The sequence below is a fragment of the Centruroides vittatus genome, unplaced genomic scaffold (genome assembly GCF_030686945.1).
Source record: "Centruroides vittatus isolate TY-2023 unplaced genomic scaffold, ASM3068694v2 contig_3125, whole genome shotgun sequence".
In the NCBI taxonomy this organism is placed as follows: domain Eukaryota; kingdom Metazoa; phylum Arthropoda; class Arachnida; order Scorpiones; family Buthidae; genus Centruroides; species Centruroides vittatus.
The window spans coordinates 368,773-385,631 of NW_027122014.1; the positions used below are offsets into that span (position 1 = coordinate 368,773).

At 28.0% G+C, this 16,859-nt stretch overlaps 2 protein-coding genes across 5 annotated transcripts in view; one reads left to right on the plus strand and one right to left on the minus strand.

The window, feature by feature from the left end:
* The window catches only part of LOC136973246 (serine/threonine-protein phosphatase 2A regulatory subunit B'' subunit beta-like), a 57,062-nt gene extending 46,376 nt beyond the window's left edge, over positions 1–10,686 (minus strand). For 3 of the 4 annotated variants that reach the window (XM_067267956.1, XM_067267955.1, XM_067267953.1), the window contains exons 1-5: positions 10,629–10,686; positions 8,952–9,006; positions 8,592–8,731; positions 6,610–6,675; positions 3,345–3,424 (exon numbers count right to left, since the gene is read on the minus strand). In XM_067267956.1, coding sequence (XP_067124057.1) covers positions 3,345–3,424; positions 6,610–6,675; positions 8,592–8,727 — 282 coding nt within the window. In that variant the 5' untranslated portion in view covers positions 8,728–8,731; positions 8,952–9,006; positions 10,629–10,686. Of the gene's footprint in view, positions 1–3,344; positions 3,425–6,609; positions 6,676–8,591; positions 8,847–8,951; positions 9,007–10,628 lie in introns of those variants that run through there. The other variant, XM_067267954.1, reaches the window with a different exon arrangement.
* A 2,305-nt stretch (positions 10,687–12,991) lies between these two features.
* Positions 12,992–16,859, plus strand: part of LOC136973254 (putative uncharacterized protein DDB_G0274405) — a 51,327-nt gene continuing 47,459 nt past the window's right edge. Inside the window, exon 1 of the mRNA XM_067267966.1 lies at positions 12,992–13,111. The gene's annotated coding sequence lies outside the window, so the exon portion shown is untranslated. The remainder of the gene's footprint in view (positions 13,112–16,859) is intronic.

Below are 16,859 nucleotides of genomic sequence, written 5' to 3' on the forward strand. Positions count from 1 at the left end.
CGTAAGTTATAATGCAATTACTTGTTTGTTGTGTCTGTTTATTATCAAATTTCACATTTATCTTTTGCATTATTATAAATAAATAAATTTATATTTTTAAAAAGAATGATATTTTAAATACAGAAAATAAATCAGTTTTAATTATAATGCCAAAATCTCAAATGTCAAGACTAACTGCAAACCAAAAATAAAGTGAATTCCTACCAAGTTTTAATTTTTTATGAAACAGAATTTCTCGTATAGTTTATGCAAATAATTATTAAGTTTTACATAAAAAACAAAATTTCCCATTTTCTTTGTTTTTGTACTATAAATAAAAATGCATAAATTAAGTATTTTTCTAATAAGTGGTTGACAATAATTCTAGATGTGTGATCACAACATAATAGAAATATCTTACTTCCTCAAGCAATAAATAAATGTAAAATTCTGTAATTTATAAAATACTAAAAGTCAAATATAATTTAAATATTAAAAAATGAATAAATTATTTATCATGAAAAAATGGAAAATATTATCATCAGTTATCTAATGTTTTAAAATAATATAGTTTAATGGAAATATTTATATACAACTTTGTAATTCCAACAATATTCCTCTATACAGAATAATCTCAACTTCAGCTGAGCATTGAAAACCTAACTAACAAAATTAAAAATACTGTACTTTATTGAGGTATACATATTTTAATGAAGTATTTATGAATATATCAGAATCTCTATGGTAACTGAAAAGGAGGAAGAGGAAATTTTCTTATTACATATTTTTAAATTTATTCTTTTAAAAATTTAAAAACTTTATATGGTATAATTTAAAAATATAATTTTTAAATTATATTTTAAAAATTATAAAGTTGTTATAAAGTTTTTTCTGCCCTCTTTCAGGGCAGAAAAAACTTTAATGGGTATAATTTAAAAGAGTTTAAACTCTTTCTGCGCCCTGCTGGCACTAAGAGGGCCTCTTTTTTTTCTTTAGCAAGCTCATTATGGGTTCTGCCAGGCCCACAATGGGGCAGCTGGGTGGTGAGAGACGGGGCCAGACATATCCAGACAGACCACCCCCTGAAAAATTCTGGAATTTTCTTGACCCATCTGGATTCGAACCCGGGTCCCCAGAGCAGAGCAACCTTGGCCGCTTGGGCATCTGGCCTATATTTATGCATTAGTAGTAATTTCAAACTATTTTGATAGTACAAAAAAATTTCTTTTTTTTTTGTAATTTTAGCCAAATATATAAAGTTGTAAGATCAATAATATACTAAGTTAACTCCATATGATTCAAATAAACATGGTATGGTACACAGTTCAAAAAGTTCCACTTTTTGAACTGTGTGCCTGTGTACCGTACCATGTTAACTTCAATGTCATTAATATACTTACTAAACTTCTGAGTTTCACTTCCAGAAATTAAGAAGTGAAACTCATTCACTTCTTAATTTCTGGAAGTGAAACTCAGAAGTTTAGTAAGTATATTAATGACATTGAAATTTATCTCATTTTTTTTCTTGATTTAATGGATTTATAAATTTTAACAATAAACTAGATTGTAATTCAGTCTTAAATTTACAGGATGTATTGGAGGTAATTTCTATATGTATGGATGTTAGTATGTGTGACACAATTTTGTTCACTCTCTTTGCAGCTTAATAACTCCTGTGCTTTTTGTTGAAAATTTCTGAAATTTTGCAGGAGGATTTGTTTATTAAAGGAACTGATGCTATTCAATTTTGGTGGTTAAAGGTCGAAGAGGAGGAGATAATGGGGTTCTGTGTATCTCCAGTACGACTGGACTTAACGACAATTTTACTCATTATCAGCATTTACAATTTTTTATATAAAGATAATCCCTACCCTCAAAATTAAGCTTTTTGCCATTTTATATTAGTTAAAAATATGAAATTTTTTAAATAAAATATGATAACAGATGGCACCACTAAAACTTTAAATGTCGCCAGGAAAGTTGAGCAACTCATTGCTCATTTATTTTATTTGTCTTAATTACCTCTCTGGCAAAGAGACTTGTTTAACTTCAAAAACTGAAAAATTACTAAATAAGTAACAAGGCCATAATCATACTGATTATGTTTTATTTGTATAAATTCTTTAAAAAAGAACTTACACAGAATTCCATCTTTGATTTTTATGATTCAATTAATTTATTTCTGTGAATATAGAATTGTGTCTAAGAAATATATTTGTTTTTTAATCTCTAGTAGAAGATTTTAGATTGAGAATTATTGGTTTATCCTATTTCTTTTTAACTGTAATTAAAAAATAAAATTATATATTTATTATCTATTTCTTATTCTACATCTAATGAACATTTATTTAGTCCAAAAATTAAGGACTAAATTTGTGAGTGACTTAATCATTGATTCAGATAATTCAACAATGAAAATATGTCTTTCAGATTTACAAATCTATTCAGATGTTTATTTTAAAAAATTCACACATCAATAATCTTCTACTGATTTATTTGGAATTTAGCTTAAAGTAATAAAACAAATGAAAAATATGGAAATAAAAATGTTTTCATCATAAAAAATATAAAATTTTTTCTACAGATTATTTCCACAAATAACTTACTTGATTAAATTCAGAAATTTGGATAAAATTCTTTCATTTCCTAAGTTTACCACAAGACAAATTTTTATCATTGTATTCGTGTGTACTTCACATCACACATTTTCAATACATACACACATATACTCCTTCTGTCCTCAAAAATATATTAATTACACACTATTTACTTTTTAAATCTTTGAAGAATTAAACAATTTAAAAAGTAAGTAATTTTCAATCATATATTCTATGAATTGTAGACCAAGGTGGAGAATATTTTTATATATCTAAAATACATTTCATCAGTACACAAGAGTATAATAATATTTGTCTTATGGGAAACTTAGGAATTAGACAAATTTTATCCAAAATTTTGAATTTATAAAAGTTTTTATTTAAACTATATATTAAGAAAATCTTTAATAATTTTATTTCTTTATTTGGAGGAATTTAAATAGGTAAAAAAAAATCTATTATTTGCATGTTTTTTATCTTTCTTTTAGAAGAAATTCATTGAGTGCATGTATATTCCAAAATCAATATCTTTCATATCAATAGACATAGTGATGATAAAAAGGAATAGTTACATTATTATTTTGAACACAGTATATTCAAATTATTTTAAGTTTTTAAAAATATACAAAAATAACATTAATTTTTACTGTACTGTTTAATATTTATTCAATAATTGTACATTTATTCTTAAAACTTCTAAACCTAAATTTAAATGGTTTTCTATAAAACATATTCAACTATAAATTTAATAATTAATACAGTTTTTACCTTGTTTTTTATGGAATTTACCAACACAACAGCATTACGAGTTTTAATAGGTGGAAAACAAAAGGAAATGGTGGTTGAAACTAAAATAAAAATTTTTAATTTAATGACTTTAAAATTAAAAACTATTTTATAAACACTAAAAACAACTTTAAATTTGATTTAAACTCTGTTTAAATGAAAAAAATTAAATAATGCTACTTCAACTGCCATATAACATCGGGTAAAATTAAAATATTCTTATTAATCCTTTTCAAATGCAATTTTTGGATGCAAAAATTGCATTTTATTTTTATAATTATGCATATTAACTTATTTAAAAAAAAAAAAAAACATTTTTACATAAAATACCAAAATTTATTTTTAAATGTATATATATTTACATTTAAAAATAGTTACTGTATTATTATTCATTATATATATATATATATATATAGTATAATATTATATAATATATAAATATATTTCATTATATATTTATTTTAAAATAATTGATGATAATATTTTTAAATAAACAAAATGTTAAAGTTTGTTTACACTTGAAATGATAATTATTTACATTAAAAAAATTTTGTCTGTATAAATCTCATAAAAATTTAGCTTAAACATAATTTAGAGCACTTTAACCCATCTAAAACTGCATTAATCCAAAGCAAATTTTTATTTTTTGTTTTTTTCTATTTTTACCAAGTAAATAGTAACTTTTATATGATTTTGTACTGTATTTACTTATAACAAATAAATGCAAGTACCAAATAAAGTATGCGATACCACATATTAAACAGAATAACAGATAGTTTTTGCAAAAAGTTATATTAAATTTATTTTGTAAAATTTAATCCAGGTTATGACGGTCAGTTAAATTGACTGAAAATGTTAACATTTGTGTTATTTATGAAATATATTGCTAGAGATTAACAGGTTATGTTTGTTTAAGCTCATACCAGATAGGTGGATAAAATATAAAATTTGCTGTAGTTTGGAAAAGAAAAGCTACAGATTACAGATGTTGGAAAACCCCTAAAGAGGCCTTCATTGAGCAATGAATTGAAAAATACTGATGATGATACATTTTAATATATACTTTATTTGGTACATATATATATTTTAAAATATTTTTTAAAAATACATGCATTTGTTCTACCGTTCTTTTTAACTTTAATGCCGATCTGCTGGATTATCTGTTAAGCTATTTTAAGGCTAATTAAATAAATTTGATATAAAGAAATTTGACTAGAGATAGATAGTTTTAACTTGTTTTTTCTTTATATATATAACACCCTTAATATGAACTTTTCACGATCTAAATAATTCTATGAAATAATTTGTTTGGATTAGTAAGAGTGAACTGTATTAAAGTCAATTTTCATGAACATAAGTTTTATTATATAGAAATATTTTCAAAGATAATACAAATATAACAATTAAAAAAATTTTAAGTTTTACGAGTTATTGAATGTGTTTCAGTTATTGAATAAATTGGATAAATCATTCTTTAAAAGGTTAAAATCAGAAATAAATTTGTTTTTGTATTGTGTTATCTTTCAAACTTGTAATTATCATGAAATGCTAAAGCAATACGTAATGTAATTACAATGAAAACGTTTTTATATCACCAGTTTATGCCAGTTATGCTAGAGTTTCATTGATTATCATCCTGCAATCATAATTATATTACATTGAAGTGCAACTGTAATATTTGATAAACAGAAAAATATATAAGTGATAAATTTGGCTAAAACTTAACTAAAAGTCTGAAAGAAATTTTGGCTGTTTTCATGTAATTTCATTATAGAATTACAGTCAAATAACAAATCATCATTCAGAAAATATTTATTAGAAACATAAATATCCTTTAGAAAATTTTTTTGTAAATAAATTTATCATTATAACTTTTTTTATTATTATTAATTCTAGGAGAAAAATTTAAATTAAAATGATTTTGACTTGATTAAAATAACATTAAATTTTGTTTGAATAGAAATTTAATTTCATAAAATCCAACTATGAAGATTTAAAACAATTCTTAAAGTAGAAAGACTTGATGATTAGATAGCTGAGGTAATAAAGGCATCAACCTGCCATTTTACAAACCCAGTTCAAATCCTGGTTAGAAACCTGAAGAATTTTTTTATGAGTGATCTGTTGTAAATAATATTAGGCCCTGCCCCTTACCACTGAGCAACCTAATTATGAGTTTGGTCAAGCCCATTATTAAAAAAATCTCTTAAAGCAAAAATCAAAAAATGTGTGTACAAAGGCTTGACAAATTGAGAATATTTATTAGAAATCACAAAAACATTTAATCCTTTATAAATCAAATCGAATCAATGTAAACTTCTCCAATGAATAACAATCAAAATATTATCCAAAATATTTTTACATAATCTCTATTAGAAAATCATCTTTAAAGCTTGTGTAGTTTTTCAAAATTATCAGAAATAAACTATTAAGTATTTGAAAAAATTTTAAAGTAAAAAATAAAGTAAAATTAAAAATAAGATTAAAGAAATAAATTTTTTCTTTTCATAATTTAAGAATATCAGAGTAAATTTCAAAATTACTGAATAATTTATAAGAAAAACAACAAATTAAATAACTGAAAATACTTAACATATTTTATGTTATATTTTATTTTATTGTGCTATATTAATAAACAAGCTATTGTTAAGATATGAATTTTTCTTCTCAATAAAACTCAAAACAGTCAATAAAATTATTGAACAAATTCATTCCTACTTTCCTATTCAAAATCTTTTAATATATAACTTAACAATTTAATAAATTTCATAAAAGTTTGAGTCGTAAAAATATGTATTTAAATATACAGGCCTAGTAAGTGTGTAGGCTTGTATATAGGTCTACTGCAATGTACTGTATATAACAGGGGTGGGCAAGCAAGAGTTCAGTGGGAGCCAAAATATAGGTTTTGCAAAATGCATGGGAGCAACAGTTCTGTACTGTCGTGGCAAATAGTATGGTAAGGCACGCAATTTTATTATATAATATAAATATAATATAAAACAAATATTGAATTTTTTTTAATAAACATATTTTCACAAAATTATAAAAATAAAATTGTAAAAATAATAATAAAAAACAGAAATTAACACTTTCAGCAGGAGCCGCATTTGCCATGACTGGTATATAGGTTTACTACAATAAAAATTAATTAAACTTTTAAAAAATTTAAGAATTAATTTACAATCACAGGCTTGCTTACAGCAATTTATTCTTAAATTAAAAAACTGATTATTATTGAACTTACTATTAATGTTTCTTTTTGTAACTTCTGGTAAATCTGTACAAATTTCCCCTCTATCATGTTTCTTTTCTATAAAAGTATTCAAATTATTTTTAATTATGTGATTTTTACAATATTTATTTTTTATATATATATATTGGTATAAATTTATTTTATGTTTGAATACACAAAAATTAAATAGTAATATATGAAAGTTCTATAAATTATAATGCAGTAATTGTGAAATATTTTTAATGCTGTATTATTGACATTATATCAAATCAAATGTTATTTTTCTTAATACACTTATTTAATTGAAAATAAATTCAAAAAGACAATATTAAAATGCGAGTTTTAAATTTATCTATTTTTTTGTAAATAGTTTTAATTCTAAAAAATAATATGATGTACTTATACTAGACTAGCACAAGTGATAACAGACAGCTCCAGAACATTTGATGATATTGACAATATCAAACCTCAGGACAGACACTGTTTATTATGTAAGAGAGGAATAGAGAATGTTTTGGATCCCCAATGTCCCATTCTAGGAAAACATATGTTACCTTTTTCAGATGCTTCTCAGACATAATCGCTATCCACAAACACACAATCACAGATCCACCACAGACATTATGTATGGTAAAACACCAAATTACAAGACTTATTAGTAATAATAATAATAATAATAAACATTTCACATAGAAGGAATCCTGAAGAAGAACAATTTTATACTCAAAAATGTAAAAAAGTTATAAAAACAAAGGCAAATGATTTGTCAACAATGATTGGTTTCACTCACACGATAATGCACCAGCTGCATCGTGTAACAAGCAACATGTGGCTGCTTGTTACACAATTTTTGGGGTCTATACAAACCACAGTCATTCAACATCTCCCTTAATCCAATTTGGCTTTGCTGATGTTTTCTATTTCTGAAAATCAAAACTTATTTTCAAAACAAATGTTTTTAAATGTGCTTAGCATCCAGAGGGCAATGACCAATTGACTGAACATCATCTTGATTGAAGACTTCCAGAGTGCCTTCAACAGTTGCTATGATTGTTATCAGATTGTATTATGATAATAAACGATTATTTCAAAAATGCATTAATTATTTTTTAAAAATAAAGATTTATGTTCATGTTATAGCAACAGTTTACACTTAATTGGCACAATGGCTACTAACAATCTAAAATAAATTGTACATGTATACCTTGCCTTACGTCAGTAATTGGTTCCAGGAGAGGTGACGTAAGTCGAATTTACTTGTGTAGTTACGACATAAGTCGAAACTACGGTGGAAAACGCCAATAATGAGCACTTAAAGACCGCTAAATATGACAACGACGACAGAAACACAGATGTTTTCATGTTTCGTTCTCTAGGATTTATGATGATTATATTAACATTTACTGTAAATGTATATATTTTAATATGATTTTATGTGCTTTTAACGCTTTTCTAGTGATATTACGACATCAGTATTTGTGGCGGACGAATGTAAAGTCGAATAAAATGCCTTAAACTTGATTTTTAGTTTTCCATATACTTTTTTGACAAACGACGTATAATTGAGAACGATGTAACTCAAAACGACGTAACTCGAGGTATACCTGTATTGTGAATATAATTTATCAATTAAGGGGCTTGATGGAAAAGAATGGCATCTCTCACATTAGGATGTTTTTGAGAAAAAGGGTTTGTGTTTCAATTCACCAACACTGTAATATGCAACATTTTATTAATGTGGATGTAGATACAAACCTGTAGGACCTGCATCTGAATTGTGAAAGTTTCTTAGAATACAGACCAATGTTGCACAAATTCAAATTTGTTAATAACTTGTCTTTTTGTAGTTTTAGAATATACTGTCTTTCCATCAAGCAGCTCAATTGTTAAAATAATTGCATTACTACATACTATACCAAAATTATTTTTTAAATTCATAAAAAATTTTAAAAACTCATTGCCTAAATAAATTAAAACAAAAATAAAATATTTACCATAATCTCCATTTTGTATTTTATTATATATTACTTTTAACAGATACTCATTTAGAACTTCTTGCACATGTCCTGAGGATATCCAATTAAGAAATAATTCATCTGTTTTACTTTTTATACTGGGTTTCAACTTCATAATTCTAGATCAAATTAAAACTTTGCATTAACTATAGTTACATTTTAACAATTATATTAATATGTTTTATAATAGGGATATACAGTAAATGTATATATAAGAGTGTACACCACAATACATACAACATTGTGGTGTACACCCTCATATATATATTTAATCATGGAATCAGCTCATTGGCAGTATTGATTAAAGAAAATATATTAATAGGGATATACAGTACTTACTCTTATCAGTTTTATTTAATTCTTTCAATTAATAAGTTTATATCTGAAAGATACCCTGAAAAATACACAATTATTTAAATACGAATGTAAATATAAAGTTAATTAAACAAAAGACACACAGATATAAGAATTTTATACACTACATTTATAATACTGTATAAATGTATTGTATGTTTCTAATTTATTTTTCTTAATTTTAATTTGTTAAATAACAATTCGGTTAATGTTACCTATGGTAGCGAACATGGCGGCTCATCTCTGAAACAGTGAGGATGCATGTTCTAACCTAACCTAACCTATTCTAATAATTTGGTTGGCAATAATTATGGTAATTTATTAGAATAGGTTAGGTTAGGTTAGAACGTGCATCCCCACTGTTTCAGAGATGAGCCGCCATGTTTGCTACCATAGGTAACATTAACCAACAATTCTTATAAACTCTTACTATCCTACCATTCCTTATATAAAGAGGTGCCTTATTACCAAGTGTGTATAGGTCTAAAAGCAATGAATGATATAATTTGTCCTTTTGGTACCAATTTCTTTTGGAGTCAAGTGAGCAAATAATACAGTGCTGAAATACAATACTGAACACAGAAATGAAATCTGGGTAAACAGGATAACAAGATATAACCTGATTAACATTTTCAAGAAAATGGAAGCACATAGACAATCACATTGGAAGATATGTCACATAATTGAGAGCCAGATTAGCAAGTGTCTACTATATGCCAAAATTTAAATGGAAAGAAATCAAAAACTTTTATTTAATAAACAGGTTTTATAGGAAGACAGAAAATAATTATTTGGCAATTACAAAATATAAAATTAAATTCATAAAACATTGTATAACTGTAATCAAACATCGACAAAAAAAACCTTTAAAATGCAGCTTTATATTAACTAATCGAATGTTTTCGGCCATTCGAATGACCTTCCTCGGGAATAAAAATCATTCAATTTTTATTCCTGAGGATATTTATCATTTAACTGCAGTTTGTAAAGATTGTATAACTGTCTTTATGATTCATAAAACATCAGTGGTGTAGCAAGGGGAGGCAAGGGGGTGTATCATGCACCGGGCACCACTCGCGGAGGGGCACCCAAATGGTCTCCAAGACAAACTATATGTGTTTCTGGAGGGGGGCGCCAATAAAGTGTCAAGCCCTGGACACCAGTTATGTTCACTACGCCACTGTAAAACATGACACTGTTCTTGAACAAATATTGACCATACTGCTTTTTAAGGTTACCAAACTTCATTTTTATTTTTAAAATGTTTTCAGCTCATTTTTAGCCAACTTCACTTAAAAAGAGTTTTAAACTTTAAGGGCAGCTTACATAAAATAGAACCACCAGCTTTTGAACTAAAAAGATCAAACTATTTAAATTATGTTCTAGAGTAACAAGCTGAAAAATTGCAGTAATTTAAAACTGTAATTTTACTCACAATTCCAGATAGGCTAATTTTGGGGGCTATATCTTGGGAGGGGTCATCAGTTCCTTTGACATTTTTAAAACTTAACTGAAGATGGCTGAAAAAGATTTTAAAATACAAATTTAAGTTAAGTAACCTTAAAAGTCAGTATATCCGATATTTGTTCAAATATAGTTTAATAAAAGTTAAAAAAAAAACAGTAGTATTGGTGAAATATACAGTACGTTTATGAAACTGACCAAGAAAAATAGCTCACGTGCTTATTTACTATTTTGAATTTTGTGCGTTTCAGCGGAATTTTAATTCTACTCGCGGTCACTAGAGGCAGTTAAAGCGTTATAATTACAATTTTATAAAATGAACTATCACGCGTTGTTTATGTTATTATTAATAGACAGAATTTATTTTCCAATAGTTTAAGATTTTTATAAATAGTTTAAAAATGGACATCCTAAAATGCTTTTTTAAAAAACTTTTTCCGTCCTGAGGGCCTCTTTTAGCAAGCCCATTGTGGGTTCAGTCAAGCTTACAACAGGGAGGCCGGGTGGTGAGGGACGCGGCCCGACATATCAGAACAAAACTTCCGGTATCTATCATTCATATAGTAATAAAGATTTTGAGGGGGTTGAGTTTCGTTGGACGTCCAAAGAGGAGGATTACGGAAACTTGGACAAACTAGGAGAAGAGGGGAAAGGGGATAAAAATTTATAAAAATAAATAAATAGAGACTAGTTTCCCATAAAAGACCGCCCAGGAGGCATTCACTTCGACAGATCGTCCGTGTATCGCGTTGCCGTATATGTTAACCTCGACAATTCTTCTAAAGATTCGCGTATTTTAAAGAAAATCATAAACTTTTTCAATTTGTTTTGCATAATTTGACTTGATTATCTTGGAAAACCCGAAATTCAATTTTCTGACATTTTAGATCCTTTATGGCAGTATCGAAGTTCCTTATTTCGCGACCGGATATATATGGGCGGGTTGGCTATCTTAAAAATATTCACAAATTTCAAAGTCTTTTGAAATTTATTATTTATTTTACTTTAAAATAAGTGTTTTGGAGATACAGATATGAACTTTAATCTTAAATCGATCCATTAACCTCTGGGAGTGTCAGCTTTAAAGTGGCAAACTTTGGCCTTTGTCTTGTCCTCCAACTTCTTCACTGATCCAGCCTCCCAGCCATTTTTATAAACTTTTTGTTTCAGTTGGTACCAAAATCTGACAATCGATCTCATTTATGTAAAGCTTGGAACGTTGGCTTCACGGAAGATGCGTCGAATTCCGTAATGGTCCAAATTGCCAACTAAATCGTGAGAATAATGGGCGGTCGCTATGTCTAGCCAGAAGACATATCCTTGGTCAGACATGACAGTCGACATGTCTGATTAAGAATAAGTCTTCTGGCCAGGTAGTACTATATTTCTTTACGAAGATTACTAGCCTCTTATGAATGCGTTTCTTACTATACCCTTCTTTGGGAGCCATGATGGGGCATTGAGATAATCAGTCCAAAAGAACATATAAAGGACTAATGACTAATTAGTCCTTTGGACTAATTGCCAGCCAAACCAGAAGCTTCAGCGAAAACTTGGAGTGTCGTTTGAAGGACTCAGTCTAGCCCTTTACTGATTGTTGCCAGCACATTCACTCCGTCAATTTTCAGTATAAAACCTGCAATTACATTTCTTCCGTAACATTCATTTAATACTTCCATTTTTAAAATGGAATGTTACTTATTTAAATTTTTTCGATAGATGGAATCAAAAACATTCTGGAAAGCGAATATTCGAAATTACCGGTAAACGCTAATGAAATTTGTCTAGATTTATAAAATAAAAACCTGTAATTGACCAGATTTTCGAATCCTGCCAATTATGTACAATTATTCTACAATAACAATGTAGAGTTTTGTAGATAATTTTCTACAATTATCTACAAAACTCTACAATGAAATTTAATTTTATTGTAGAGTTTTTCATAATAAAAAAGATCCATTCTCTTCAACTTTCCATTTTGCCACATAAGCTCAAAAAGTAAATCTGACTCGTAAGAGAAATGAAAACCAATCGTATTATTCCTAGGAGAGAAATCTTGCTCATGAAGTAACACCTCTTTTATTTTTTAAGCCTGTTCTAAGCAATTCTCTTTAGTTTGAGGAAGAGACTGAAGAATGATCGCGGCAATAAAAGCATTAGTCTACCATAATGGCAAACCGCCGCTCTGGGAATTCGGGATGATCGAATTCGGACAGGGTCAGGAATTTTTCGGGGATAGTCTACGCTGGATATGTCAGGTTCCGACTCTCGTCAGCCGGCCGCCCCATTATACCTATCCAAATTCATAATGGGCTTTGATTAAAAAAAAAAAAAAAAAAAAAAAAAAGGCATAAGGCAGAAAGAGTTAATCCGCGCGGCCATCCGTTCATCATCCGTTATTCATAACAAAACATAATAAAGTTACAATTTTAATTAAAATTTTCCACGCGTTTAAAAAGTATTTTAATTTCTAAATTTATTATAAATACATAATTAAATATATTAAAAATATAAATTTACAATTTTTCGAAATTGGGCTATTTTTTCGAATAATTTTCTAGGCAATCCTGCAGTATTCGAACGCGCACTCTAATCGTACTTGGACTCGATCGTTTGTTAAGACTTTTTTGTTTCTCATTTGAATATTTTTTTGATTTAATACATGAAGATATTTTAGCTGGGTGAGTATCAATACACGCTAATTTACGATTTCCACAACCAGACGAGAATATTATCGTAAAAATTTTTTTAAAAAAACCTGTTCAGAAAACATTCGATTTGCCTTTACATCGTAATTGAATAGAAAGATTAAGAAAATAAAAACAAAGTTGAATTAATACGTAATGGTTTATAGATTTATTACGAAAATAAAATACGTTAAAAGATAAGATTCCGTTTTAATGTAAACATTATAAAGGCGGTAGGTTTTTTTATTTTTTATTTTTTTTTATATTTAATATCACGTGAGCTGTTAAAGATGTTTGCACGTGCTTTGCTGTTGTTTTCTGTCGATTTCCGAATTAAATAGTCAATTTCGCATATTTATTAAGTTTTATAACAATTTAATTGATTAATTACGGTTTTAAAAGAGATTTTTTTTTGAATAAATAAACGTGAATGAAACGTAAACGATTGTTATATCTGGCTAAATCTTATCTATTACAAATAATGCATGTATTATTTATTGTTTATGTCTTTGTTACGAATAGGACTTGTGTTAAGTTTGGAGATAAAATTTTGTATTACTTTATTATAATTTGAAAGGATTATTACATCAAACGTGTATCATAAATCAAAAATAAAATTTTAATAGTCGAAATTACATAATGGTAATAAAATCGAAATTAAAGCTTCTGTTTTCGTTTTTTCATTTCTTTAATTTCTGATTTCGTATTTGAAAATGAGGATTTTTCCAAACCCGTCTGATTAGTGAGAGTGGTTTTGTCCGAAGTTTCTGTTCTCTCTCTCGTCTCGGGTGTGTTGCCGTCGCCGCACAGACCGTCTTGCCGATGCGGTTAGGATTCCAAGGAACTGCAAACGAACCAGTGATTTTGCTTGCTTAGTTTAGGAACGAACTTTTGAGAAACGTTGAAGTGAGCACGAGTTTAGGAAAATCCTTTAAAGTCTTGCATCATAATGTATGTGTGTCGTATGTAGTATGTACGGTTTATATAGATTATTTGTTAAATTAGTATTAATATAAATTATAGTTAGTATGCTAGTATATTTATTGGGGTTTAGATTTTGTGATTTTTTTGTAGTGGATTCTCAAATTATGCAATAATTGCATTCTAAATAAGTCACATATACTATAATACAACTGGATCCTCACATCAAATATTAAATAACAGGAACGAAAATTCACTGTGTACAGCAGGGGTGTCAAACTCAAACTACTTAAGTGCCAATTTTTTATCTGGAGTATGGCAGTGGGCCAGATGTTTTTAGCTTTTTTAGCTCAAAAATTTTCTAAAAAGTAGTCAATTCAAAAAACTTTTTTAATAACCCGAGATTTGACAACAAATTGAAAAAAAAACATTTGCACTTTTCCAGCAATAACTTTAATCACAGAACAAACATTTTCAGCCAATTTACAGGTCTGTAAACTGATCTGAAAATAAAGATTGCAATACTTAAAGTACAAGGATAAAGTGTAATTTACTAATTTCGAAAACACTCATTTTATATGCAAAATAGTGCGAATTATGTAATATATGATCTTGTGAAGATGGACTTTAATTAAATGTTTATTTATTTTTTTTAGGTTTATATGCTTATAAATTGTTCTGTATACAAAAAATAATAATAAATGAAAAAACTTTTTATTCACAAAAACTTACGTTTACAATGTTTCTTTGTTTTGTTTAATTCGATTTTAACTTACAGCACATTACCTGAAGGCTGTCCATTCCTGTAATGTCAAATTTGACATTAAAATAAGTCTCTCAACCCTCTTCGGGTCTAACCGACTTTTTTTTTTTTTGTAATTAAATTACCCATCTTAGAGAAAAGACACACTCAAGGAACACTTGATCCCATCACACACAAGTACTACATTGCCAGTTTGGTCATCTCCAGTCAGTTCAATCCTCAACATACCACATGGGAAGGAAAGATCACGTTAAAAACTGAGTTGTTGCCAACTAGCAAACAAATGACTATTGTTTAATTGTTTATATGATAATTATTTTTTCAAAAATTTTGGTAGTTAGAACTTAAACATTACATGCAATTTTAATTATTTAATTTCCTCAAAATTAATTGTTTAAAATAAAGCAAATTTGGCTGGATGGCCAAGTGGTTAACGTGGCCTACTACTTGGGGATTCAGGATCAAATCTGGACAAGTCAAAAAACTTTGAAAATTTTTAAGGAGTAGCTGAGGAAAAGGGCCAGACATATCTGGGGAGATATGTGCCAGACATATCTGGGGAGATATGTCTGGCCCTTTTCCTGAGCTAAAACAGAACAGAAAGTGTTAAATCAAACAAATTTAAAAAGCAATTAAAAAAATATTAATTATAAATTGAGCAAAATAATGCGATACTATTGTTAGTATCGCATGCTATCAGAAGCCTTAAAACTATTAATAGTTAACCATCATTATCGCCCATTATTATTTTCTCTTTAAGTGGTGCACTTATCCCAGTGTGTTTGCAACTGCTGGAAGCATTTTTCAGAATAGCCTTCAGTGTTCTCTGCATTTTCTTGAATGGTTTCCACATTCTTGAAAGTCTTTCCTTTAGGATGTTTTCCATCTTGAGAAACAAAATCTGATGAAGCCAGATCTGTTGAGTAGGGGGAATGTTCCACCAAAATCATGTTGTATTTAGCCAAATATTGAGTAGGACCTTGTGTCATGAACCATGAATTTGAAGTCCATTTCTCTATATTTTTCTGCAGTATAGCATCAAACAAATGTTTTGACTTTCCTGATATAACATTGATTGAACTGTACATAAAAATTTAATGGCAGTAAGATTAAATTATATATGTAAAACAAAAAAAATTCTCGCACACAGGATTCAAACCCATATAGTCACTCTTCATGCAGTGCCTTAACTAATCAGGCCAAGCTGTGAACATGTAAATCAAGCTTCTGTGCAGGTATTAATAGTTACATAAACTTTTATTGTGATTTTTTTAATAATGTATGAATAAGTGGTTCCTGCAGTTTTGGCAGAGTTTAAGTACAAGTAAAGTACTACATATCCACAAAGTTTCATCTAAATTGGTGATGACAACCTTTTGGGTTTCCCCTTGTCAGTTTGATCAATGCTTTGAAGTTTGAACTGTGCATATAGTGTAAAAATGCACTTGGAAGCGTAAATGCAATCTATTGTGTGTTCAAGTCATCTTTCACTCTTGCATTACGCTCATATGTTTTTAGGGTTTTTTTCATTTTATTTTTGGTGTGTTTGGTTATTTATACTGTATTGTTTGCTGTTTATCGATTTTTAACAATTTCTTCTTGCAGTTTTGCTTTGTCAACATCTTTTAGGTGCTTTGTGAGTTTTGTATCATGTGTGTTCTCGTATATAAGTTCTTTAGTTCAAAATTTCCTGGATGGAACTTTTTAAACCACATTTAATATGTTTGAAGTTTAGGAGCATCTTTCCCATATGCAAATACACATTTTTTTTACTATTTGTACTGTATTTTATCCAAAGCCATTACAACTTAATATTATTCAAAGTGTGAAGTAATGAGCTAATTGAAGAGCTAAGTAAAGTAGGCTTTTAAACAAAGAATAAAATCTCATATTATCTGTAATATGTTAAATTTCACAACTGTTATAATTAAATCACACATCTATGTTAAGATGCAAAAGTCCATGGTGTGGGACCAATAAATGCAATTTTTATTTTATTATACAATATTTATGTATTTTATTTACAATTTTTGTGTAATTTATTATTAGGCCAATCAG